Source organism: Triturus cristatus, chromosome 12 (assembly GCF_964204655.1).
Source record: "Triturus cristatus chromosome 12, aTriCri1.1, whole genome shotgun sequence".
In the NCBI taxonomy this organism is placed as follows: domain Eukaryota; kingdom Metazoa; phylum Chordata; class Amphibia; order Caudata; family Salamandridae; genus Triturus; species Triturus cristatus.
In genome coordinates, this window is record NC_140595.1 from 794,377,324 (window position 1) to 794,403,155 (window position 25,832).

A 25,832-nucleotide genomic window follows, 5' to 3' on the forward strand; every position below is an offset into this window, starting at 1 on the left:
TGAGGGGAGGTGCAGAGACATGAGGGGAGGTGCAGGGAAGTGAGGGAAGGTGCAGAGAAGAGGGAAGGTGCAGAGAAGAGAGGGAAGGTGCAGAGAAGAGAGGGAAGGAGCAGAGAAGAGAGGGAAGGAGCAGAGAAGAGAGGGATGGTGCAGAGAAGAGAGGAAAGGTGCAGAGACGTGAGGGAAGGTGCAGACAAGAGGGAAAGAGAGGGAAGGTGCAGAGAAGAGAGGGAAGGTAAAGAGAAGAGAGGTAATGTGCAGGGAAGAGAGAAGAGGTGTGGAGAAGAGAGGAGAGGTGCAGGGAAGAGAGGGAAGGAACAGGGAAGGGGAGGTGCAGTATAGAAAAGAGGAGGGGTGCAGGGAAGAGAAGAGGTGCAGTTCAGAATGCGTTTGGAGACGGTGCAGAGAAATGAGTGGAGGTGCATTGCAGAGAAGTGACGGGGTGCAGGGAAGGGGGAAGTGGAGTTCAGAGAAAAGCGGGAAGGTGCAGAGAAGATGGGGAATGCAGTACTGGGAAGAGTGGAAAGGCGCAGGGAAGAGAGTGGAGGAGCAGGGAAGAGGGGGAAGTGCAGTTCAGGAAAGAGTGGAAAGGTGCAGAGGGAAGTGCAGCGAAAAGAGGGTAGATGCAGGTAAAAACGGGGAGGCAGAAAAAAGACGAGTGGTGAAGAGAAGAGAGGGAAGTGTAGTGAAGAGGGGGTAAGTGCAGTGCAAAGAGAGGGAAGGCGCAAAATAAGAGAGGGAAAGTGCATAGAAAAGAGGGATGGTGCACAGAACAGAGGGGCGGTGCAGAAAATAGAGGAGAGGTGAAGGGAAGAGGGGGGTGCAAAGAGGGAAGGTGCAGAGAAAAGAGGGAGGGTGCAGAGAAGAGACGGAAGATGCAGGGAAGAGGGGGAGGTGCAGAGAAGGGGGGGAAGGTGCTGAGAAGAGAGGGAAGGTGCAAGAGAAGAGAGGAAAGGAGCAGAGAAGAGAGGGAAGGTGCAGAGAGGAGAGGGAAGGTGCAGAGAAAAGAGGGAAGGTGCAGAGAAAAGAGGGAAGGTGCAGAGAACAGAAGGGATGTGCAGAAAAGAGACGGGAGGTGAAGGAAAGAGGGGGTGCAGCGAGGAAAGGTGTAGAGAAGAGAGGGAAGGTGCAGAGAAGAGAGAAGGTGCAGCGAAGACGGGGAAGTTGCAAAAAAGAGAGGGAAGGTGCAGAGAAAAATTGGAAGGTGCAGAGAAGAAAGGGAAGGTGCAGGGAAGAGGGGAAGGTGCAGAGAACAGAGGGGAGGTGCAGAGGAGACAGTGAAGGTGCAGAGACGTGAGGGGAAGTGCAGAGAAGAGAGGGAAGGTGCAGAGAGAGAATGTGCAGAGGGAAGGTGCAGAGAAGGGGGTGGTGCAGAGAGGGGGAGGTGCAGAGAGGGAAGGTGTAGGTAAGGGGGGAGGTGTAGAGAGAGAAGGGGCAGGGAAGAGAGGGAAGGTGCAGAGAAAAGCGGGAAGGTGAAGAAAAGAGAGGGAAGGTGCAGAGAAAAGAGGGAAGGTGCAGAGAGAAGAGGGAAGGTGAAGAAAAGAGAGGGAAGGTGCAGAGAAAAGAGGGAAGGTGCAGAGAACAGAAGGGATGTGCAGACAAGAGAGGGGAGGTGAAGGAAAGAGTGGGTGCAGCGAGGAAAGGTGTAGAGAAGAGAGGGAAGGTGCAGAGAAAAGAGAGAAGGTGCAGAGAAGACAGGGAAGTTGCAAAAAAGAGAGGGAAGGTGCAGAGAAGAAGGGAAGGTGCAGAGAAGAAAGGGAAGGTGCAGGGAAGAGGGGGAGGTGCAGAGAGGGATGGTGCAGAGAACAGAGGGGAGATGCAGAGGAGACAGTGAAGGTGCAGAGACGTTAGGGGAGGTGCAGAGAAGAGAGGGAAGGTGCAGAGAGAATGTGCAGAGAGGGAAGGTGCAGAGAAGGGGGGAGGTGCAGAGAGGGAAGGTGGCGGTAAGGGGGGGAGGTGTAGAGAGAGAAGGGGCAGGGAAGAGAGGGAAGGTGCAGAGAAAAGCGGGAAGGTGAAGAAAAGAGAGGGAAGGTGCAGAGAAGAGAGGGAAGGTGCAGGGAAGAGGGGGAGGTGCAGAGAGGGAAGGTGTAGGGAAGAGGGGGGTGTATAGAGAGAAGGTGCAGGGAAGAGGGGGCGGTGCAGAGAGGGAAGGGGCCTGAGTGAGGATGAAAAGGGCCTGTGGTTGGGCCTTAGTGAGGATGAAGAGGGCTTGGGATCGGGCCTTTGTGAGGTTGAAGAGAGTTTGGGATCGGGCCTTAGTGAGGGTGAAGAGGGTTTAGGATCAGGCCTTAGTGAGGATGCATAGGGATCGGGCCTAAGGGAGGGTGAAGAGGGTTTGGGATCGGGCTTTAGGGAGGGTGAAGAGGGTTTGGGATCGGGCCTTAGGGAGGATGAAGAGGGTTTGGGATCGGGCCTTAGTGAGGGTGAAGAGGGTTTGGGATCGGGCCTTAGGGAGGATGAAGAGGGTTTGGGATCGGGCCTTAGTGAGGGTGAAGAGGGTTTGAGATCGGGACTTAGGGAGGATGAAGAGGGTTTGGGATCGGGCCTTAGTGAGGGTGAAGAGGGTTTGGGATCGGGCATTAGGGAGGATGAAGAGGGTTTGGGGATCAGGCCTTAGTGAGGGTGAAGAGGGTTTGGGATTGGGCCTTAGTGAGGATGAATAGGGATCGGGCCTTAGTGAGGGTGAAGAGGGTTTGGGATTGAGTCTTAGGGAGGATGAAGAGGGTTTGGGATCAGGCCTTAGTGAGGATGAACAGGGATCGGGCCTGAGAAGAGGGCATGAGATTAGCTCACGTTTCATCGCAAGTGCCTCCCAGCTCATCCAGCAGCTTCTGCTCATGCACCATTTATTACATCTGTGCTGTGTGTTATTTGTTAGTGCTCACCCTGCAGTATGATAATGCCTGAGTAGGATGTTGCCTGTGTGAGTCAGCTGGGGTCCGGAGGCTGAGCAAATGCAAGCTTCCTACTGGTGGTGTCTCCTGTTGTCCTACCTACATCTTACTATTTCCTCCTGGAACATAAATGTGACTAACTGAATGGATGTATCTTGTGTGAACTGGTGAGACTTGCCTCACCACTACAGAAGAACTTGCACCCTAGCACCATCTTGTGTCCAACCCAGTCACTACAGGTTGTTCATAACCTTCACATGTGATACCCATTCAAGCCACCAGGGGCTGCTCTCAGACAACTCACAGAAGTCAGGCACAGCTTGGGACCCAGGCAATGTTCATCAACCAGCTAGTTGAGATCTTCTGTGACTCACCAGTAACACCAGCGCTATGGTCATCAGGACTGCACACCCGCTCATCCCAGCCAATCCCAGTAGATGTAATGTCCGACGGCCAGCCCGTTCCACCAGAAAGAGCTGTGAGGAGACAGAAAGGTCCAGGAGTCACCATACCATTCAGAGCAATTATCAGGAGTATGACAATCAAACCTGGCCCCCTCCTCCCCCAGCGGCACCGAGTCTTCAGCCCACCGGGTCTAGGGTCCCCCATCTTCCGACAGACGTCAACCAATTCCCATCACTGAATTCCAGTGGTGTGGACTGCTTTGACCCTAATGCCACCACTGACACCTAAATTAATTTCTTCTAGGTTTTTTATTCGGGTGTTTTAAAACCAAGAAAGGAAGGACTACTAAAAACAAATATGAATTAGTCTCCAAATACCCTTTAAGGTGTATCTTCTGAAAGCTGCATACTAGAGTGGCCAGTGACTTGGAATAATTGAAGTACAGTAGAGTAAAGTTAAATACAATGGTACAAGGACTCTCCAACTAATTCAAGGCTTCGTGGCACAGTCAGTCAGTCAATTGTAGTGCCAGAAAAATTATTATGTAACACAATTCCAGCCCACAGCTTGTCTAAAGAACCCGGGTAACTCCCCAAGCAGGATGCTTTTTACTTTAAGTTTAAAGATCAAAACTGGCAAGCAAAGTAGTTAGAGATTTGACTGTGTGGTGGGAGGGTGGGGTCTCGAACTCAGTTCTGAGTTCCGACGGCAGATACGAAGCAGTGCCATTTGATGGGTGAGCTCTCTAATTGTCCAACACAAGGGAATAAAAGGAGGGGCCCTGCGTGGTTGTGCAGCGGACGCACGCAGCGGGCCCGCGGCTGGCGCGCATAAGGCAAGCCCGTCTGCGCCCGTCAGCGTCCCAGAGGCGGCCGGCGGCGGCCATGCTGCCAGTTTTCATGCATATCACGGTCAGCGTATAACTTACAGCGGAGCCGTACTGCTTAACATCGGTAAGGCATCTCTCTGCCACATCGACACTGCTATGAATACTAAAAGAGCTTTTCTAAAATGCGCACATTGTAACTGGGTGGCATCTGGTAACAACGGAAATATCCCTGGGAGGGTAGGTAATGCGGAAAGGGGTTCGAAAACGGGCTCGCCGACTAGCCAAGGCCGGAATTATAAAGCCTATTTACTTAACACACGCTCTTTGAGAAAGCATGAACCCCCATGTTTTTGAGCTACTACAGGAGTCTAGCCCCGACATAATGTTTCTGGCAGAAACATGGCTCAAAGAGGCCTCAAACCCCACTATTGCTACGGCCATCCCCTCAGGCTATCAGATTATCAGGAAAGATCGTGCTGTCGGCAAGGGCGGTGGACTAGCAATCATTTTTAAAAAGGATTTGGGACGAGGCACAATGTTTAGATTTTCACTGTGTATTATCAGCGCACCAATCCCTGGCTGGAGTCTTAATATATAGGCCCCCAGGGCCAGCTGGAAATTTCCTTCAATCCATCAATGAGGCAATTTCACCCTTAGTTCTCAAGTATAAGCACTTCCTGGTACTGGGAGACTTTAACATTCATTCAGACAGACCCTCAGAGCACAAGGCCAGTTCATTGATGGAGTCACGGGGTCCCTTGCCATCTTCAACCTGTCCCCTTATGTCTGCCACCCCACCTATGATAAGGGTCACACCCTTAACCAGATTTTTTCTAACTCTGAACTCCAAATAGATTTGCCCTCACCTTTAGTATGGTCAGACCACTACCTTATACGTTTTAAGGTATGTAGGACGGTAAGATGTCCTCAATTCCTTGGGAAGCAGAGTGAAAATGGATCAAGACCCCTCCATCGAATAACTTCAGCAGCTCTGAGCAAAGCGCTAGAACATCTTCCACTCTCATTAAGTGGCAATCCTGAGAGTGATGCTCTCTGCCTGGAGAATTGGCTTCAGCGACGTACCCAGGCGCTTACCCCCATGTCTACCTGCTCTTCAAAGGCCGCTAGAATCTCTGCTCCATGGTTCAATGAAGCTCTTAGGTAGAGTAGAAGCCTCTGTAAATGTCTGGAAAGAGTATGGCGTAAAACTTTTACCGCAGAGGATAAAGCAATCTATAAACAGGCCTTGAAAGTCCACCATAATAAAATTTATGAGGCCCTAAAACCTTTTATTTTTGTCCAGAATTGAGTCATTGGGCAACAAGAGCAAGGAAAGTTTTAAAATTGTGAAAGACTTCCCTTCTTCCCCGCGTTCAGCCACTAAGCCTTTTACACCCACTATAGAATGGACAAGCCAACTTGCTTCATTTTTCCATGATAAGATCAGAATCATCCAAGACTCGTTCACAGAGAACCACCCATCCGAGGGCGGGAACTCCAAATATTTAACATTTGGAGCCCCATAAGGAGGGTCCATTGTTAACTCAGTTTCCCCCTCTTCAAATGCAGACTTCCTTGGAGATTATGAAAGGCCTTAAATCAGGCTCTCCCTCAGACACCAGCCCAGCAAAATTGTTGGCCAAGTCTTTTAAACATATGCTTCAGTTCTTCATCTCAAGAAACAGATAGCCACTGCGCATAAATAAGACTTGGAATAAAGCATCAAAGAAGAACAGTGGAAAAAACTACCGTGTGGACTTACTCTTTGCGTTACTATATGACGGTGACTCAGGACATTGGTTTTTCTGGTTTTAGATCTAATTTTAGCACAGAGACGGCTCTGCTCGAAGTTTCAGTGTCCATCAAAGAGAAATTGGATAAAGGGGGTAAAGCGCTGTTGATTCTGCTGGACCTCTCTGCAGCTTTCGATACCATGCCACATGACCGACTCCTGCACAGATTGCAGGAGTGCGGTCTGGGTGGCACGGTTCTTAAATGGTTCTCCTCCTTCTTGGTGGACAGATATCAAGAGGTCTGGTCTCCCCCTTTTTCCGCTCCCATTCCTTCTATGAAGGTGGGTGTCCCTCAGGGCTTAATTGTGAGCCCGACCCTTTTCAACCTTTATATGTCTCCCCTTGCTCCCTTGGCAGAGGCATGCGGTGCGACAATAATCTCCTATGCTGACGATACGCAGCTTCTGTTCACCTGTGACAAGGGTGAGGCCTTTGCAAAGGAGAAGATCAATCAATGCCTGACTGGGGTTTTCGCATGGCTCAGAGAGAACCAGCTTAAATGTAACCCAGAGAAATCGGAGGTCATTTTCTTTGACTCTCCACCTCTGGATGAGTGGATGAAATGGTGACCATCAGACACGTCACCTCCCCTTGTCTCGTTGGCACGGCTAAGAACCTGGGTGTCAAGCTGGATGATACCCTGTCCATGAAAGCCCAAATCCACTCTGTCACAGGATCTTGCTTTGGCCTCCTGCGTATGCTCAAGAAGTTTCTTCCCATCCTGCCTCTTGCCCACAGAAAGACCTTTGTCCAAGATCTTATTGTCTCAAGGTTGGACTATGTTAAAATCCTCTATCTAGGCCTCCAGGAGGACTTACTGAATAGATTATAGGTGGTCCAGAATGTGGAAGCAAGGGCGGTCCTCCTGCTTAAACCTAGGACTCAGACCTCTCCTCACCTGAAAGGTTTGCACTGGCTACCCGTGAGGAAAATAATTTGCTTTAAAGCCTTGGTCTTGGCCTTTAAGGCACTTCAGGGTACGGGCGCACACTATCTCAGAAGGAGAGTCACACACTATGTTCCCCGCAGGACCTTGAGGTCATCCTCATTGCACCTGGCTGTTGTCCCTAAGTTTTCCTGCATCCGTATAGGAGGTCGTTCCTTCCAAGTGCAGGTCGCCCGAGCCTGGAACCTCCTGCTGGTGACACTCAGACAGGTGACTGAACTACTTACTTTTAGGAAGTTGCTAAAAACCTGGCTCTTCCAACACCTACCTTAAGTTTCCCCCCTCCCTGGGGACAGCAGCAGCCTAGTTTGGATGTTCTTTAGCGCCAGGACACTCTTCATGAGTAGCTGTGCACTTTATAAATACCCCTCATATCATATCATAGAGCGGGCAGGCTAAGTCGAACAGTGAGTAAAACCCGCTCACTACAGCATCCTCTTCTTTGTCTGCTTGTAGCCTTCATGGGTTTCAGAGATGCCCAAAATACACTACCTGAAACACAGAGTGCTTCTGTTCCCTTCAGTCAAGTCCTACTTAGAAGAAGGCATTAGCTTTGGCTTTCTTAGATGTCTTACATGCCCAGGTGAGTTTACCCGAATCAGGAAGTGATAGACTGCCTCATTATCCTTTGCCAAGGATTCTAGGTCTTACCTTCGGCTTTCATGGGTTATTGTTGTGGGCACAAGTCTTTACCTGGGTCACTGAGGATATTACCACTGGCTCGAGTACGGCATCAGTACCAAGAGGAGTTTTTAAGGCCTTCTGCCAGGCTTCCAGGGTTTGCCTATATGTCCACAAAACTTCACCAAAGTCACAAAATCACCTCTGCTCCCCTCTATAATTCCTGTATTAGTCTTGAGAGAGGTTTTCTAGTCCATAGCTTACTTTCCATGTGTTGCGTTCATGCTCTCAAGACTTTAAGAGACTCATGGAGAAAAACACTGCTCCTTTACAAGAGTCCTACGTTAGCCTTTACTCAGGTTTCGAGGCTATAGCTTAGACTTTCATGGGCTACCAATGCGCCCACAAGGCTTTACCATCAAGAGAGGTTTTCTAGCCCTTGGCCTGAGCTTTAAGTTAGGTGCTTCCGCCCGACTTTCCATGGCTGACGCTTGCCCCTTTTACTTCTCCTCAAGAGACTGAAAGCTTTTAAGTTCACCCAATTCCAGGGCTGAGGTGATTAATGAGCGGAATGTTATTTTGTGCGATTGAAGCAAGCTACGTGAGATAACTAGTCGCCTTCTGAGCTTCTAGTTACTTTGTGATTGCAGCAAAAGAGTCTTTTTTCAGAAAGAAGATGTAGAAGAAAGATTAAGACAGCTGCTTTGAGGCATAAAGTCCACATACTATGTGCTAATGTGAGAAATCATCTTTTTGTAATTTAAAATTACAGTCAAGATAACAAGGATTAGGAATATGGCCACCTCAAGTATTCCATCAAGGACAACCAAATGTCCATATAGGAGGAGAATAGAAGAGAACTTCTCTGAAGTTGGCAATAAATTACATATTGAAATGGTATAGTGTCTAGTTAGTGGTAAGTCTTACACTGCCTTATGATGACTGCTTAAATTATGAAGAAGACTTTCTACGTAAAGTTCAAGAAGAACAAAGGTGTTTAAACGGTGGAATGACCTCCCATCGATGAGGAACTGGACTCAACTGATGTGGAAACTGGACTCAAAGATGAGAGAAAAATGTATCCTGGAGCACTGAGAATAAATTAAAAATCAACTTGGCAATACTGGGCATGTTACTGTGCAAGGGCAACACTAGGCCAAGAGATCAGTCAGTGTCCACGTTACCTGACTGAACGTGTGGGTAAGGAATATTAAAGGGCTATGTGCAGGATGACTGTGGGGAAGTAAAGTTTGGTGTAAGGAGAACAAATTAGATCAAACACATGAGGCAGAGGATGATATGGTGGAGGCGAGGGTCGATGAAAAATACAACTTAAATGTGTGTGGAAAGTCCAGCATTAGGATGAATTTTGGAGAGAAATTGAATAGTTGGGGATTCCAGAGGCAAGTGTCGGTGGCAGAGGTCATTAAAGTGGTAGTAGAAGGAAAGTAATTTATGAGCCTGAGGTGAAAATTCTGGAGGGGCCATTCTCTCTTTTAGAAGTGAGATATCACTACACTTAGCACATTCTATATCCAAGCAACCACCCACCAAACTCCACAGTGACCGCTGTATCCAGCACAGCCACCGCCCAACTCCAACACCGCGGTCACGAAAGCCCACCTGCAGTCACCATGTGAGTGGCCCAAGTGGAGTACAGAACCCCAGCTGCTAAAGCAGTTCTCCCACCTTGAGCTAGGAGTCCTCACCCCAAACCTCAGCACAGCGCCCCCCACAACTCCTGCAGAGACCTCCAAACTTACAGAGACAACAGTGAATATGGTGTTAACAATTCCAGCTCCAATGGTGGCGTACGCTGGCTGCTCCACACCGGCCTTGCTGAAAATGCTGGTGGAAAAATAAAATATCTGTGGGAAGAGAATAAAAAAGGCTTGACAAATAATTATTGGAAGTAATTCACAAGTTAAATAACCGAATATTTATGTCCCTGTTAGACTTTGGAGTTCCATCTCTGGATCTGGCCATCTCTCCCGTTATTAAGTTGATCACTCCCTTTGCCTTTTCTACATTTTCTGGATTCTATTTCCTGAGTTTCCATCTTTTAGGAGATGGCACACTAACACACACACACACACACACGTGTCCCTCTTTCTGCAACACTTCTGTTTCAACTTCTTAGGGTGTATGTACCATATTATTGTTTCATGGCTAGAGGCATTAAAGTAAAAGCAATTTTAAATGGTAATTCAAATTCCTCAATTCCTTGTCTCTTTCGTGCACCCCCTTTGTGCCCCCAAGACTACCAATTCACCCAAAACATCTTGTATGCTGAGCCACATCACAATGTGACACCAACTTAGCCATCCTTAGATGTCAGACACAGCTTAGGCAATGTCAAACCGGGCGTGGATTCTCTCAAATTAATCTTCTAGATGGAAGATAGAAGTAATTAATTTATTAAATGTACCAACCCATCCACCCTAGAATTTTCTTTAAAATCGATCTATATATAATTCACCTGTTAACCCAACACAAATCTGAAAACACCATCTGGCATAAGTCACCAAGTACAGGCAAATGGCAATCAGTTTGTTCCAAACGGGCTGAATCAATAAATACAATTATTTGATTCAAACCTAAGAGTAAGCTATCAATTTCAATTTGAGAGTGCTGCACAAATGCCAGCCCAAGCCTAGTTCAGTAAGTCCTACTTGATGAATCCATTGCGCCATGCTGAATGGCAGCTAATTTGTAAATCCATACATGTCGCTCATGTAAACATACTCGAGCATTGTCCAGTAAATTTAACTGGATCAATAAAACAAAACCCAAAAGGCTAAGTAGCAATGAACCCATTCCATTGAACTCAACCAAGGTGTAATCCATTAAACCCAAGGCCAGAGGAGACAATTCATTAAATCTTTAGGTAAATACCCAGGAGTAATGCATTAAAGCCAACAAGAGTTGTCAATGACATCGAACTAATAGTAGTCGAAAAAGTCAATTGTGACCAATTACCAGGATAACACAAACCAAAATCAACTAAATCCAACCAATTAGTAAGACATTAAAATCAAAACAGGTCCATTAGACCCAACACAAAAGCCCCAAAATTCAAACCTTTGAATCCAGGTCAAGAATGGTGCATTAAATCTAATTCTCATGGAAGCCACACCGTCCAACCAAAACCGAGTCCAAGGAATGAACGTGCTCCAACTCAAGACACCAAATACGCTCAACAGAAGAGGAGACCAATGAATAAAAATCAAAACTAGTCCATATAATCCAAAATAAGGAAATGACAAGAAATCCAACAGAAATCACCCACTAACGCCTACCAAAACTTAATGCATTTGACCCAACGCAGAATTAATTTACGATTCAGTCTACTGAAGCCAGTCCTAGAGTTCTTGCTCACAGGCACTTTTCTCTCAGCATCGCACTTCTCAAACTTTCCTTACAGCATTGATGCCGGAGAGCTGCTGTGAAAGTTGCAGGATGATTGCCGTAATGATTGGCTGTCGATAGGTCTTGGAGCGGAACAGCTCTAAGATGGACACTTTGGCCACCATGTCCATCCTCCTCTTCTCCTCCTTCATCTCCGCCAGGTCCTCAGACACATCGTCCTTTCCAGTCAGGAGTTTCAAGTCTGTGGAGTAGAATCAGAACTGGTCTGTTTCCTTTCTAGAGATAGAACTGTTTCCCCCCCGTGGGACCCGCTCAACTCCATCTCCTAATCTGTACAACTCTTCTGTTTGCAGGATTTTCTGTTTCTGAAACACTGACCATGTCTATGGAGATTTAACCATTCCAAGACCCCAAGGACCCCATCACATAACATGAAGGAACAGTTTCCCACCTTTGCTGCCACTTAAGTGTGGACCAAGCTGCAGACCCGCAGGAAGAAGTTCTTACAAATAAAGGGTCATTCTACCAGTTCTGAGGAACACGATTAGATAAGATTATTCACTGCTTTGCCTCTTTTTATTTTTTATAATTTTTTTATTTTCCAAGTCAGACATGTTTAATGCATATAAATTTAGATTGGAAACTTTGGGGCATCACCCAAATTACAGAGAAAAAACAAAGTTCAACATTCAGGGTTTAGGATGTGGTCTAGGGTATAGAAAATTGCATTAAAACATTATGATTACACCAAATATCAAATGATAAACATTGATTTGATCAGCAATCTAGGATCCTTGTTAAAACCTACCCAGGTTCAATACATTTTTTAGGGGAGGAGAAACTTCTAGTTTTGGCCAAAGCCAGTTCAGACGCCTACATTTGCTGGAGAGAAGCCCGCCACTCAGCTGGCTTTGGAGGGGAAGAAGAAACCCATGACCTAGCAATACAGAGCCGAGCACAGACTATTATTATTGAAAGCAAACGTCTGATACCCCAATCATGTTCCAGCTTAACTCCCATCAGTATCTCTTTAGGCGATAGTTGGGCTTCAAAGCCTAAGTCGGATTATATTCGCTTGGTCACACCATCCTGAAATTCCTGTAAAGCGAGGCACGCTACTTTGTCTCATGTAAACAAATCCATGGTGGACATTACAATCTCCTCTCGAACTATGGGAAGGGCATAGAAGTTTTTAAAAACAATTTTGAAAGTGTCCTTCCTTTCTCAGGAAAGACCAGTTGGTGACAGCCTTTGCACGGTTTGAAGTTGAGAGCTTTCTCTTCACATTTGAGAAGTGCTTAATTTGTGCCAGGGGTTTCCGGTGCTTGGCACCGGCACTAAATTGTCAACACCTGCTCTTATAGTCTGCCACATGGTGGTGCTGCTTGTATAATTTAGAGACGATCACAACAACAGTTTTTTGTTCATTCAAAATACTTTTAAAATGACCAATACCTGCCTCCCAAGCCGTTCTTATAGCTGCGGGGGCCAGGAATAGTCTGAATTATCACACTTAGAGAAATGTGCTGCATAGTAGTTCTGTTGGTACTGTCACTGGCAGCACTAGCGGGGGAAAGGGAGGTGCAAGCTGCAGCAGCCTCCTGACAAGGGCCCCGGCCCTTATTTTTTCACAAACTAAGCACTGCATTTGACATGCTCCCCCAAGCACCCTTTCATTCAGCCGCGCACTCACTTTTTTTTGCCCTCGCTTCTTCGTTGCGGATGATGTAGAGGTAGCGAGGGCTTTCTTGGCAGAAGGGGAGAAGGGTGACTTGGAGCATGGCTGGAATGACAGTCAGGCCGAGCAACAGTGGCCAAAGCTCTGCCGTCCCCAGGATTGATTCCAGCCCTAAAACCTACAGGAAGTAGAAAATAGGAAACTGTGTGAGCAAAGTCAGTTATGGGCAGAGAGACTATGGAAGAGGGAAACATGGTGTGTGAACCAGGTCTGTCAGCCTGAAACGTGTTGGAAAAGTAAGTATGTTGTGGTAGCCAGGTCAGGGAGCCCGGGGCTTCAGCCCAGGACAGTATGTAACAAGTAATTATGGTGTGTGAGTCTGGCCAGGCCTCAGCCCAGGACAGTATGAGAAAGGTAAACATTGCTGTGAGAGCCAGCCCTGTTCTCAGTCCAGGACAGCATGTAAAAGGTAAACCTGGTTGGTGCATCAGTCAGGCCTCAAGACAGTACAGGAAACATTTATGTGAGAGCCAGGCCCGCTCTCAGCCCAAGATGCATTGAAAACGTAAACGAAGTGTACGAGCCAGGTCAGGACTTTATGGAACTTGCATTGGCTATTGACTTTATGAATGTTTTTTTTAGCAATGTTGTACAGCAGTACAGCTGAGTGGGACAGAGGGGGAAGCAAGAACGCTGAAAGGGACGAGAGGTTGGAGAGGGCAAGCAACAACATGGAATTGGAACTGGATCGGAGAGAGTGGGAGGGGCAAGCAGTAACGCGGAGCTGGAAGGGTGAGTGCGTGAGGGGAAAAGGCCAGAAGGCAGACATCCTACCAGCATATGCAAACTTATGGAGTGCTACAACTAAAAAATAAAAAGTAGCCTGGACCCAAAAGCTTGAGTAGAAGATGGATACTCCCTGGGCAAGGAAGTAGTAGTTGGGCTATGCTCCCAGGGTGAAACAAACACATGAAGAGGAAGTGAAGCTGGCACGCACTGACCAAGGAGAAGCTAAGAAATGAAAGTGACGATGAAGTCAACCAGTGGTTATCAATAGGCGGGCTCTAAACCCCCTTTAAACTTAGGAAATGTCTTGCAAGCAACAGCGCATGCACTGTCTCAGGCGAGATCTAAAAAGTAAACATGGAGTGTGAGCTAGCTCAGTCCTCATCCCAATTCTGTATTGAAAAAGTGAACATGCGGAGTGAGCTAGGTCAGGCCTCAGTCCGGGACAGAAAGTTTAGATTTCCTTCAAAAAGGTTTGTGAGCCAGGTCAGTCCTTACTGACTACGCAGAAATGCAGTTGTGTTGCGACGCACCTGGAACTTACGGAACAGTGACAGTCACAGGCAATGCCGTGGTAGTAACATCAGTGGAATGGAAGCGTGTGGTTCAGCGTTGCATGTTTAAGTGACTTTGCAGCATCTATTTGTCAACAATTGTTGATGGGGATAAACAGCTGTGATGTGGACAGACATACCTGAGCTATGAGGATGCCAATGACAATAGCTAGCTGGTGCAGGGTCCCCAGGGCCCCCCGTAGGCTAGTGGGGGCGATCTCCCCCACGTACATCGGGACCAATCCGGAGGCCAGGCCTGTCAGAGGAAGGAAAGCAGAACAAGTCCTGGGTGAGTGAAATGAAGCAGGTCGTTGGCACTCAGTTTGCTCTTTCTGATAATGGACAACTCTAGAGTTAGACAGGCTAAAATCCACATGATAGCAAGAAGGAAGGCAAGGAAAGTAGAATGACAGACAAAGACACTGAATGCAAGGGACTTAATAAAAAAAGAAAAGGGTTGGTTCAGACAAAGGAGCAAAAGAAAGCCAGATAAAGAAGTGGAAAAGAAGCATGAATGAAAAATAAAGAGTTAGAGAGCAAAACAACAACGAGAGAACTTCAAATGTAGAACTCAACCAATAAATTAGGAGAAATGAAGCAAGAGATGACAAGAGATATCTAAAAGCTAAATTAAAGCTACAAATTAAAGAGAAACATTGAGAGAAAGTGAGAAGAGTTGGTGAGAAGAGAAAGCAGCAGCCCAATTGAAAGAGATAGGCAGTAAGACAACAACAGCCCAACAGGAAATAGAGCATGCGAGGAAGAAAATAAGACTGAGAGAGGGAGAACACAAGCAAGTACACGAGAAAAGATAAAAGCAAAAAAGAAAGCGAGGTAACCAGTTAATGAAAGACAAATGCAGTAGGAACGAGAGGAAAACAGAATGCAAGAGGTTAAGAGCCAGTGTGGACAAAAGGAAAAACAGGCGAATGGACACAAGCAGGAAGTCCAGGGGGAAAGGCAAGAAGAAGCAGAAGAGGAGACGAGTGAGACCAGCAAGTAAGAAAAGCAAGCATTGGCAACACCAATAGATCACGCCTTTGGGGGCTCTTGACTTTGCTAATGGTTTTTAGTCAGGCCGCAAAGCATCTCTGATACTGTGCAGCATGGCTAAAGTTTGTAAAACCAAAACAACCTTTGGCACTACATGCATACGAAATGACATGGGCGCTTTTTTTTCTTTCTAGTTCTTGGTCAAATTTGGATCTGTAACTAAACGTGGGGAAAGGTGGGGGTGCAGACGCAACACGGGACGCAGAAGCAACAAGAGTTAGGGCAAGAGGAGAGGCAGAAGCAACATACAGGAAAGCATCAAGACGGGCGCAGGCGAGGGAAGCAACGCGGAGGATGCGGGGAAGCTATGGGGAGGAGCTGGCGGGTTCAACAACAGAAAGAAACATGGAGTGCAGAGCAAGAGAAGTAAAAGGCAGGCAGCTAATAAACGCATGCATTCATGGAGTGCTTAACACAAGGAAAAAAAAGTAGTGCTTAAATAGAAAGCAGTAGAAGCAGAGATGTTAGCCCATCAAAGAGATGGTAAAGAGGAAACGCTTTATGGGAAGTAGGCCTGGACGTGAAGTTTCGCTCCGCTTGCGGAGTTTTTCCCACTCCACACTCCGCCTAGCGCGTGGAGATCTGAAAAACTCCGCTCCCAAGTTTTTTCCTCGCTCGCCAACGTTAATTTGGCGAGCGTGGAAAATCTTACTGCAGACCACCTCCTGGTGAGATTTGTCAATGCGGGCAGCCGCGGATTGCCGCGACTGCTCGCGTTTGAGAAACCTTCCATTCACGTTGAGAAAGGTGCCGCTCGAGTAGGCAGAAAGGAGCAGTGCCCTCTTGCGCTGCGCATGGTGCAGTTTGTGCTGATTTTCCAGTGGGGGACAAACTGCTGACGTTAAAAATCAGCACGAACGGGATGATCTAATGCACTCCGCAGCTTGCTGAACTTTTTTTTTGTCACAACGTGGAACTTTGCCCAGGCCTAAGGAAGGACAAGCACAAGCTTGACAAGCTGGGGCACAAATAAGAAGCAGGTAAGTGGGAGTGAAAGGAAAACCAACCAATGGTAAACAATGGGTCCCTGTATATGCCTCAGAACCAAACATATGTATTGCAACAGACAGCGCATGCGCTGGCAACTAGGCTCGACCTAAAAACAGGAGCGCACAAACATGAGGAAAGAAAGCGTGAGAATGAAGGTGAAAGCACGCACAAACACCAGGAAAGAAAGCATGAGGATGAAGGTGAAAGCACGCACAAACACCAGGAAAGAAAGCGTGAGGATGAAGGTGAAGGCACGCACAAACACCAGGAAAGAAAGCGTGAGGATGAAGGTGAAGGCGCGCACAAACACCAGGAAAGAAAGCATGAGGATGAAGGTGAAGGCGCGCACAAACACCAGGAAAGAAAGCGTGAGGATGAAGGTGAAGGCACGCACAAACACCAGGAAAGAAAGCGTGAGGATGAAGGTGAAGGCACGCACAAACACCAGGAAAGAAAGCGTGAGGATAAAGGTGAAGGCACGCACAAACACCAGGAAAGAAATCGTGAGGATGAAGGTGAAGGCGCGCACAAACACCAGGAAAGAAAGCGTGAGGATGAAGGTGAAGGCACGCACAAACACCAGGAAAGAAAGTGTGAGGATGAAGGTGAAGGCGCGCACAAACACCAGGAAAGAAAGCGTGAGGATGAAGGTGAAGGCGCGCACAAACACCAGGAAAGAAAGCGTGAGGATGAAGGTGAAGGCGCGCACAAACACCAGGAAAGAAAGTGTGAGGATGAAGGTAAATGCGCGCACAAACACCAGGAAAGAAAGCGTGAGGATGAAGGTGAAGGCGCGCACAAACACCAGGAAAGAAAGCGTGAGGATGAAGGTGAAGGCACGCACAAACACCAGGAAAGAAAGCGTGAGGGTGAAGGCGCGCACAAACACCAGGAAAGAAAGCGTGAGGATGAAGGTGAAGGCGCGCACAAACACCAGGAAAGAAAGCGTGAGGATGAAGGTGAATGCGCGCACAAACACCAGGAAAGAAAGCGTGAGGATGAAGGTGAAGGCACGCACAAACACCAGGAAAGAAAGCGTGAGGATGAAGGTGAAGGCACGCACAAACACCAGAAAAGAAAGCGTGAGGATGGAGGTGAAGGCGCGCACAAACACCAGGAAAGAAAGCGTGAGGATGAAGGTGAAGGCACGCACAAACACCAGGAAAGAAAGCGAGAGGATGAAGGTGAAGGCACGCACAAACACCAGGAAAGAAAGTGTGAGGATGAAGGTGAATGCGCGCACAAACACCAGGAAAGAAAGCGTGAGGATGAAGGTAAATGCGCGCACAAACACCAGGAAAGAAAGCGTGAGGATGAAGGTGAAGGCGCGCACAAACACCAGGAAAGAAAGCGTGAGGATGAAGGTGAAGGCACGCACAAACACCAGGAAAAAAGCGTGAGGGTGAAGGCGCGCACAAACACCAGGAAAGAAAGCATGAGGATGAAGGTGAAGGCGCGCACAAACACCAGGAAAGAAAGCGTGAGGATGAAGGTGAAGGCACGCACAAACACCAGGAAAGAAAGCGAGAGGATGAAGGTGAAGGCACGCACAAACACCAGGAAAGAAAGCGTGAGGATGAAGGTGAAGGCACGCACAAACACCAGAAAAGAAAGCGTGAGGATGGAGGTGAAGGCGCGCACAAACACCAGGAAAGAAAGCGTGAGGATGAAGGTGAAGGCACGCACAAACACCAGGAAAGAAAGCGAGAGGATGAAGGTGAAGGCACGCACAAACACCAGGAAAGAAAGCGTGAGGATGAAGGTGAAGGCGCGCGCACAAACACCAGGAAAGAAAGCATGAGGATGGAGGTGAAGGCACGCACAAACACCAGGAAAGAAAGCGTGAGGATGGAGGTGAAGGCGCGCACAAACACCAGGAAAGAAAGCGTGAGGATGAAGGTGAAGGAACGCAAAAGAGAAACGAAGCGAAAAATGGTGAAAGCTGTAGTGAGAAATATTGCCAAGCACAAAAAGGGAATGGAAATGCAGAGAAAAAATATTGAAATATAAGAGGCAGAAATTGTGAAGGCAACAACAATTATAGTAAATAACTCAGGGCAATGAAAGGGAGAGAAAAGGACCTAAGTGAGATAGGAGGTAGTTAAAAAGAAAGCACTTTAGGAGGAAAGATGCAAGATTGATCAATATTTCGGGGACATAACCCCACTTCCGGCGTGTGTTCTCCGTAGCGCCCTGGCTTCTCTGCCTTGTTTATCGTCTGTGCTCCGGCTCTGGCCTGAGCCCAGGCTGTCACGTGATCAGCGAGCATTTCCTTAATAGGGCAAGTTTCCAACTCAAGCAAGAGTTTATTACTGCTTCAGAAAAAAAAAGTGAAAAAAAGAATTCACGGAGTAGCAACTCCAACTTGAGAAAAAACGTGACGGCAACATGTCTATTTCTGGCCACCCTACCTCAAAAATAACATTCGTCATAAAGGAACCGTGCGGATAGCACCTGCTGCTGACGCCTGCTGGTGACCCCGTGCTGACCTCCGCCTGACCTCCCTAAGGTCAGGACTCGCCACTTTGAGAAGTCTCCCCACTCTGGGCTACTTGACTCCTGGAAAGGCAGCCTTCGGCTACGAAGATAGCTCAGCGAGCTGAGCGCCTGCTGCACAGATCTGCACAGATCTGTGGGTAGCCAATGAATGCCACGAGTTGGTCTTTTAATGCACAGCATTGGAAGCGGCATAGGGAATCCAGCGACTGTTGTGCTGCCTATCAATGCTTAATGTTGTTGTAGCCAAGGTCTATGCGGGGATCCGCATTCCGCCCACAGCCTCCAACCTTTTTATTGCCAAAAGAAATACGTGTGGCAGCCCGCCCTGTGTGTGAGAATAACTCGACATTCCCTGTGTGCTTCTGTCAATAAACACTTCAGGCTTGCAGACAGGGCAGCAGCATAGGCGCTGGGAGGCCTGGGGTGTTTGGAAGCTCGCCTCAGATGAGGACCTGACTGGTCCTTTCTACCTTTTATGCACTTATACAAATTCGAAATATAAAAGCTGCTGGTGGTAATTAAGTGCTGATTTGGATTAAGGGAAGTTGCTTTGGCCGTAGAACAGAAGATCGATCAATCAATCAATCAGGGGTTTGTAAAGCGCGCTACTCACCCGTGAGGGTCTCAAGGCGCTGTGTGTAGGGGGGGGCAGCTCCGGGTCAGTCGAAGAGCCAGGTCTTGAGGTCTTTCCTGAACGTGTGCAGGGTCGGGGAGCGTCTGAGGTTCACTGGGAGATGAGTGAATGCCAATGTATGGCAGCCTTTATTGAAGACTTATTTTTGTAAATATATTTCTGAGTCCCCAGGAGGCCTGCACGCCGTTCAATAGGCTCTAGACAGGTTCAAGCGGCGGAGCAGAGACCCAGAGGCGATGCCTAGCTGCAGCTCCTGGTGAACAGATGACTGTGAGCAGCCTGGGGTCTAATGCGCCCCCTTCATTCAGACCACACCCATAGGCTGGCTGTGCTGTTTAATCAAAAGTAAAGATTTTAAGGTGCTTAACCCCACAAGTAGTTATTTTCTCACATGAGGCAACTCATGCTACCTTGTGCCTCAAGGTTTTTAGCAGCGGAGGACTCACGGTCACCGCAGAGTCTGCATAAAACTTGCAGTCTCTCATCCTTCTGGGGTCGATAAAGCAGTGCTCTTAACTTGGGTAAGAAGACCACTTGCTTCGCTGCCTTTCATCCCCATAATGGGCGGCTGTTGAATTCCGATCGCTGCGTAAAACCCCTGTTTGAGTAGGAATTAGAGGTGGGCGAGCCAAGAAATGACCAGGGAGAGCCGAGGCGAGCCAAGGGACTGGCTCGGATCACAGAGCCCGTGCACGAGCCCAGCCCTGAAAATGTTTGCTATGTAAATCATACAACAAACATCACGTAAAATATAGATAAACTCTCTTTAAGATTCAAAAAAGTGTATTTCTTTAACGTGTGGAAGTTTTGATATTAACATGTCACATTCTAGCACTCCACTGAGAAGTACTTATTAAAAGTGATAGTTTTTTAACTTAGAACTACTCCTGAACCCCCCCCCCCCCCCCCCCCCCCCACGATGGGGACAGTGCCATAATGGAACCAAGGGGCAAAACAGTTCTCGAGGGAAACCTGCACGTGGCCCAGTTTTGTATAGAGCAACTTTACTCTAATAAATCAAAACACAATAGGTTTTATACAGCTGGTATTCTGAACTCGCAGATTTGAAAGTGCTTTCATACACAAGTATGAAGAAAAATGAGTTTGGTGAAATAATATATTTGGCTAAGTGCACCCAGTTTAAGCAGGGAAACTGCGATTTATCCAAGTTTTCTGGAGTCAATTTCCACAAATCAGAGGTTAAATGGGTATCTGTTTGTCTTTCCATTCGTTGAGTCCAGGGCCGGACAGGCCGTAGCGGGCACCGGGCAATCCCCCGGTGGGCCGCAAGGGTGGGGGCCGGTTTTGGGCCCCTGGGGGCTGTTTGTGTTACAGGGCCGTTTTTTACAGCATAGCTGCAAAATAGGCCCTGTAACCAAATCTGCCGAAAACCGGCCCTGGCAAAGAGCTCGGCGGCACCCCCAAGCCCCGGGAGGGCCGGCCAAGCACTTTGCAAGGGCCGGTTTTGGTTCCCAGTCCGGCCCTGGTTGAGTCTTCGTACCTCTTTGTGCAGTTTTTATAGAGAGCGAACTGGACCCAAAGGTATTGGAGCGCTTTCCAGGAACACTACATACATTACACAGGGTTACTTACATTCATATTTTTAGGCACGTGGAGATTAAGTGATTTGCCCCAAATCACAGGATGTTGAGCTGAGACTCAAATCTTGCTCTCCAGTTCCAAAGTCAGCACCACTGGTCATAATGCGACATTGTGGGTAGCGCGAGGGCGGCGGGCAGAATCCGCATGAGAGCTCGGCTTGTTATGGGCTTGAGGTTCCAACAGGACCTGGAGCTGAGCCAGAGCCAGGCTTCAGGCTCAAGCCTGACTGGAGCTATCAGTGGCTCACCCACCTTTAGTGGGGATTAAACCTACCAAATTTTTACCAGGGACAGAAAAAATGCAAAAAATCTGATAAATATGGAATTTAGTACAAAAAAACCCCCAGTTACCTGGGTAATTCCCCATTCTCTAAACGAAAACTCACATTTGGAGGTATTATCACTCCAGGTACGTACTGCACCCCATTTGACCCACTCCTGATCAGGGAATAAGGACATCCAATCCAGTTACTGCCGCGCCATGAAACTAATGCCAGACCACTTTGCAAACAACGGCAGACCCACCATTTTAAACTCCACTGACCATTTAGGATTGAATGACTTTTCATCCTGTCTCTACTTGTTAGGTTGAAGCCTACCAGATAGCACAGCTGTCTGGCTGCAAAGACATATATAGACATGCTGAAAGCTTTCCTAGGAGTGCATTCCCGCCATTGCTTACCATTGGCTTTGTGTTCTGTAACTCACATTTGCTTGCTTTCTCTATTCTGGCTTTATTTGCTTTAGGCTGTCCTACATGTCTTTGTCCCTCCTGAGGAGCATAGCCTGTTTGCCGCCTCTCTGCCTGGCTCCTTGTACTCTTCCATGAGTGCTCAATTTCTGCGAACTCTTTTTTTTTCTTTTTCACGAGGCACGCCACAAGAGTACGAGTTTTTATTTCTCTCCCCTGTATGCTAGTTCACACCAGTAATGTGCTGTGTTTCTCCGAAAAGGTTTCCTGCCTCCTATCATTCTGCTTGACTGATCCTTCTTATCTGTGCCACTACCAGTTGATCAATCTCGCACACTTGTGAGAGACAATGTTCTGTCCATGAAATTGTTTATTCTGCTCAGTGCCCTTTACTTATAGTATAACATAAACAATCCTCTTCCTCACTTTCACGCCCATTTTATAGGCACTGGAAGTAGGGGAGTTAGGGTGCTACAGCACCCCCAAAATAACCATGCTGAAGTTCAGAAGTGACTGAGCCATACATAGTCCCTTACATTTTGTTTTTATCTTGTCACGTTTTCTGTGCATTCAAAGACAAAGGTCGAATGTTAGGCTCTGTCTTCTGAGGGAGCTTGGTGTTCACTTTTCTTTCTTTGACCGCGAAGCGAGAGGATTTATATGACAATCTTTGAGGGAATGGGGTGTAAAAAGTAAGGCTGTAGTATGTTTTATTTTTCTAGCACACAACAAAATGTAAATGACAGTAAATGAACTATACAAATATTTCAGAATATATCAGAATAAGCAAAACAGAAATGAAGCACATTTCTTGTAATTCTACAGTGGGGTGAAAACAAATATTTAAATACGATCAAAATAAGTCAATACAATAGGTGATGCTAATTTCCACACATCGTCGTGGTGCGCTGTATTGTTTTATCAGTAAAACTGTATGTCTGTGCAAATGTAATGGTAATTTCAATTGAAAATGTGTTTTCTGTAATGGCAGTGCGTTACGACACCATACATACTCCACTCTGCGACACTCCAATCTAAGACACTCTATGCCACTCCACTCTACACCACTCTCCGACACTCTGCTCTACGCTACTCCACTATACTCAACTCTATTCCACAGCAATGTTCTCGACTGTACGCCACTCCACTCTACTCTAAGTCACTTCACTACACTATCCCACTCCACTGTACACCACTCCACTCTATACCACTCCACTCTATACCACTCCATGACACTACTCCATTCTACGCCACTCAACTTCACTCTATGCCACCCTATTACACTGTACGCCACTCTACTCTAAGTCACTCCACGACACTACCACATTCCACTGTACACCACTCCACTCTATACCACTCCACACCGCTTCATGACACTACTCCATACTACGACACTCAACTTCACTCTACGCCACCCCATGACACTGTACGCCACTCCACTCTACTCTGTCACTCCACGTCACTACCACACTCCACTGTACACCACTCCACTCTATACCACTCCACTCTATACCACTCCATGACACTACTCCATTCTACGCCACTCAACTTCACTCTACGCCACCCCACGACACTGTACGCCACTCCACTCTACTCTAAGTCACTCCACGACACTACCACACTCCACTGTACACCACTCCACTCTATACCACTCCACACCGCTTCATGACACTACTCCATTCTACGACACTCAACTTCACTCTACGCCACCCCATGACACTGTACGCCACTCCACTCTACTCTGTCACTCCACGTCACTACCACACTCCACTGTACACCATTCCACTCTATACCACTCCACTCTATACCACTCCATGACACTACTCCATTCTACGCCACTCAACTTCACTCTACGCCACCCCACGACACTGTACGCCACTCCACTCTACTCTAAGTCACTCCACGACACTACCACACTCCACTGTACACCACTCCCCTCTATACCACTCCACACCGCTCCATGACACTACTCCATTCTACGTCACTCAACTTCACTCTACGTCCCTCTACTTTGACAGTCTACGCCACTCCACACAGTTACTTCACTCTACGCCACTCCATAACACTCTACTCCCCTTTATGCCCCTCCACTATACATCACTCTACTTTACTCAACTCTAGACTACTCCACAACACTCTACTTCACTCTATGCCACTTTACTCCACTTGTCACCACTTTACTCCTCTCCACTCTGCACCAATCTGCTCCACAACACTGTACGCTTCTCAACTCTACAACACTCCACTCTACGACACTCTTCTCTACCCTACTTAATGCCACTTCAAGACACTACTCCATTTTAGTGTAGGAGTAAATACTCCTATACACTCTTCTATATTCTACCCCACTCTACGCCACTACTCCACTCTACACCATTTTACATTTCTCCACTCAGTTCAGTTCATTTATTTGTTTCGAAGGTTAAAAACCATCATGAAAATACATAATAATCATAATATGTAATCACAAAAAGAACATTCTGAGCAACGTCACAATTGTTAAAAAAGTAGACAGAGAGAAAGTTTATCCAAATAAAAAAGTTAGGTTTTTGTAAAAGATAAAAACCTGTGATCAACAGTGATACGAGACCCCGTATTATAATAATATTTCCCGTACCTCCCTAACCCACCCTTCATCATTCCCTTGTGTTTCTCAATTTAAAAGCAATTTTGAGGAAACTTATAACAGCGAATAAGGTTCGCGTTTCAGCGGCTCTTTGCAAGAACAATAAGGCAGGTTTAGCATGGATAATATTTGAGACCTTTAAGACATTTACTAAAAATCTTTGGCGCGGTGTTTTATAAAAAGGACACAATAATACAAAATGAAGGGTGTCCTGCGGAGACCTATTGTCGCAGCCGCAGGCACCCTTCTGCTCAATTGTTTGAGTGAAACCTGATGGATAAGCTAAAATATGATGCAACAAATTGAGCCTAAAACGAGTCATTAAAAACCTCTCGTGGTGACTGTACAATAAAAAGAGGTATGGTTCCATGCCAGCTTGATTAGAGACAAGGGAGTGGGCAACTGCCGAGGATTTAGCTAAATCCAACTCCTTCCTCCTGCCATTAAATTTGTCCAACAATGAGCTTTGAACATAGTGTCTGGAGTATATGTCCACCCTGGAGGGGTCCAGGAATAGCATTTGTTCATCAATATCCCCCAGAGTGTCTTTAACATATTTCAGCCATGGGATTTGAAGACATTTCTCTTTCGACAAACAATCCTGGATGATCTGTCTGGATAGTCCTGCATTTGGATTTGTCCAAATTTTGAGCCAGGCCAGTATAGGTCTCAGTCTGATAATGTCAGCAATATATGTGATTCCCAGCTCTTCATGAGTAATTGCTGCAGTGATGCTCGGCGGAAGTTTTAACAGTTTTTTTAAAAATTTGTCTTCCTCACTTTGAATTAGTTGTGCCTCTCTGCAGCCCCACACTTCTGCTCCATAGATGGTCTTGGAAATACTAACTGATCTATACAAAGTCATCACCTGTTCTGGTGACCAACGACCCATTCGACGTGCAAAGCTCAGTATAGCCCCATTAGCTGACACTAGTCTCCTTGCCCTCTCCTCAATCAGCGGGACAAAGTTTAACTTATCGTCAAATAGAAGGCCCAGGTATGGGAATGTTTTGACAGTGTCCAGGACCTGATCCCCCAGTTTGAATACAAATTTCTTTTGTGGTTTCTTCCCCGCTATCATAATGAATGATTTTTTCATGTTGACGGAGAGATCCAAATTCCTCATGAAATCCGCGAAACCCTTGATTAAAAGTTGCAGACCAACAGCTGTTCGGGCTAGGAGCACCGCGTCATCGGCATACAAAAGCACTGGCAGATGACGCGTGCCCACCTTAGGACAGTCAGTTCCCAGTGCAACGAGGTCATTCTCCAGGCCATTTATGTAGAGGGAGAACAAGAATGGCGCCAGGATACACCCCTGTCTCACCCCGCCCGAGCACGGGAAGGGATCAGTGCTCACCCCCCCCGCACTGTAGCGGACCTTGGCAGTGGTGTTCCAATGTAGCTCCCTTAAAATGTTAATGAGATCCGGGTCAATGCCTAGGTTAGACATAAGTATCCAGAGTTTGGCTCTGTTGACATTGTCAAAAGCTGCTGCTAAGTCCATAAACCCCATATACATGGTGCCTTCAGACGTCTTGGTATACTTAGCAGTGATCAGGTATAGGTTAAGGCATTGGTCGGTGGTTGACCTGCCTGTTCTGAACCCATACTGGGTGTCCACCAGGGTGTTATTGGTGTCAGTCCAATCTATTAGTCGATTGAGGAGTGCCCTTCCTAATACCTTGGCGGAGACGTCAATGAGCGAGATTGGTCGATAACACTGCGGGCTGTCCCTACAGCCTTTTTTGTAAATAGGGACAATCACCGCAGTGGACCATGATCTCGGCAGACCCGTTTTAATTGCTGCATTCAAAACTCTTGTTACCATTGGAACCCATAGCTCAGTGTTGCTAAGAAAAA

The 25,832-nt window shown here is 47.1% G+C and overlaps 1 protein-coding gene across 1 annotated transcript in view; it reads right to left on the minus strand.

The window, feature by feature from the left end:
• The window catches only part of SLC2A4 (solute carrier family 2 member 4), a 183,343-nt gene that overhangs the window by 32,818 nt on the left and 124,693 nt on the right, over positions 1-25,832 (minus strand). The window contains exons 5-9 of the mRNA XM_085638949.1: positions 14,016-14,131; positions 12,551-12,713; positions 10,911-11,098; positions 9,252-9,356; positions 3,269-3,370 (exon numbers count right to left, since the gene is read on the minus strand). Coding sequence (XP_085495075.1) covers positions 3,269-3,370; positions 9,252-9,356; positions 10,911-11,098; positions 12,551-12,713; positions 14,016-14,131 — 674 coding nt within the window. The remainder of the gene's footprint in view (positions 1-3,268; positions 3,371-9,251; positions 9,357-10,910; positions 11,099-12,550; positions 12,714-14,015; positions 14,132-25,832) is intronic.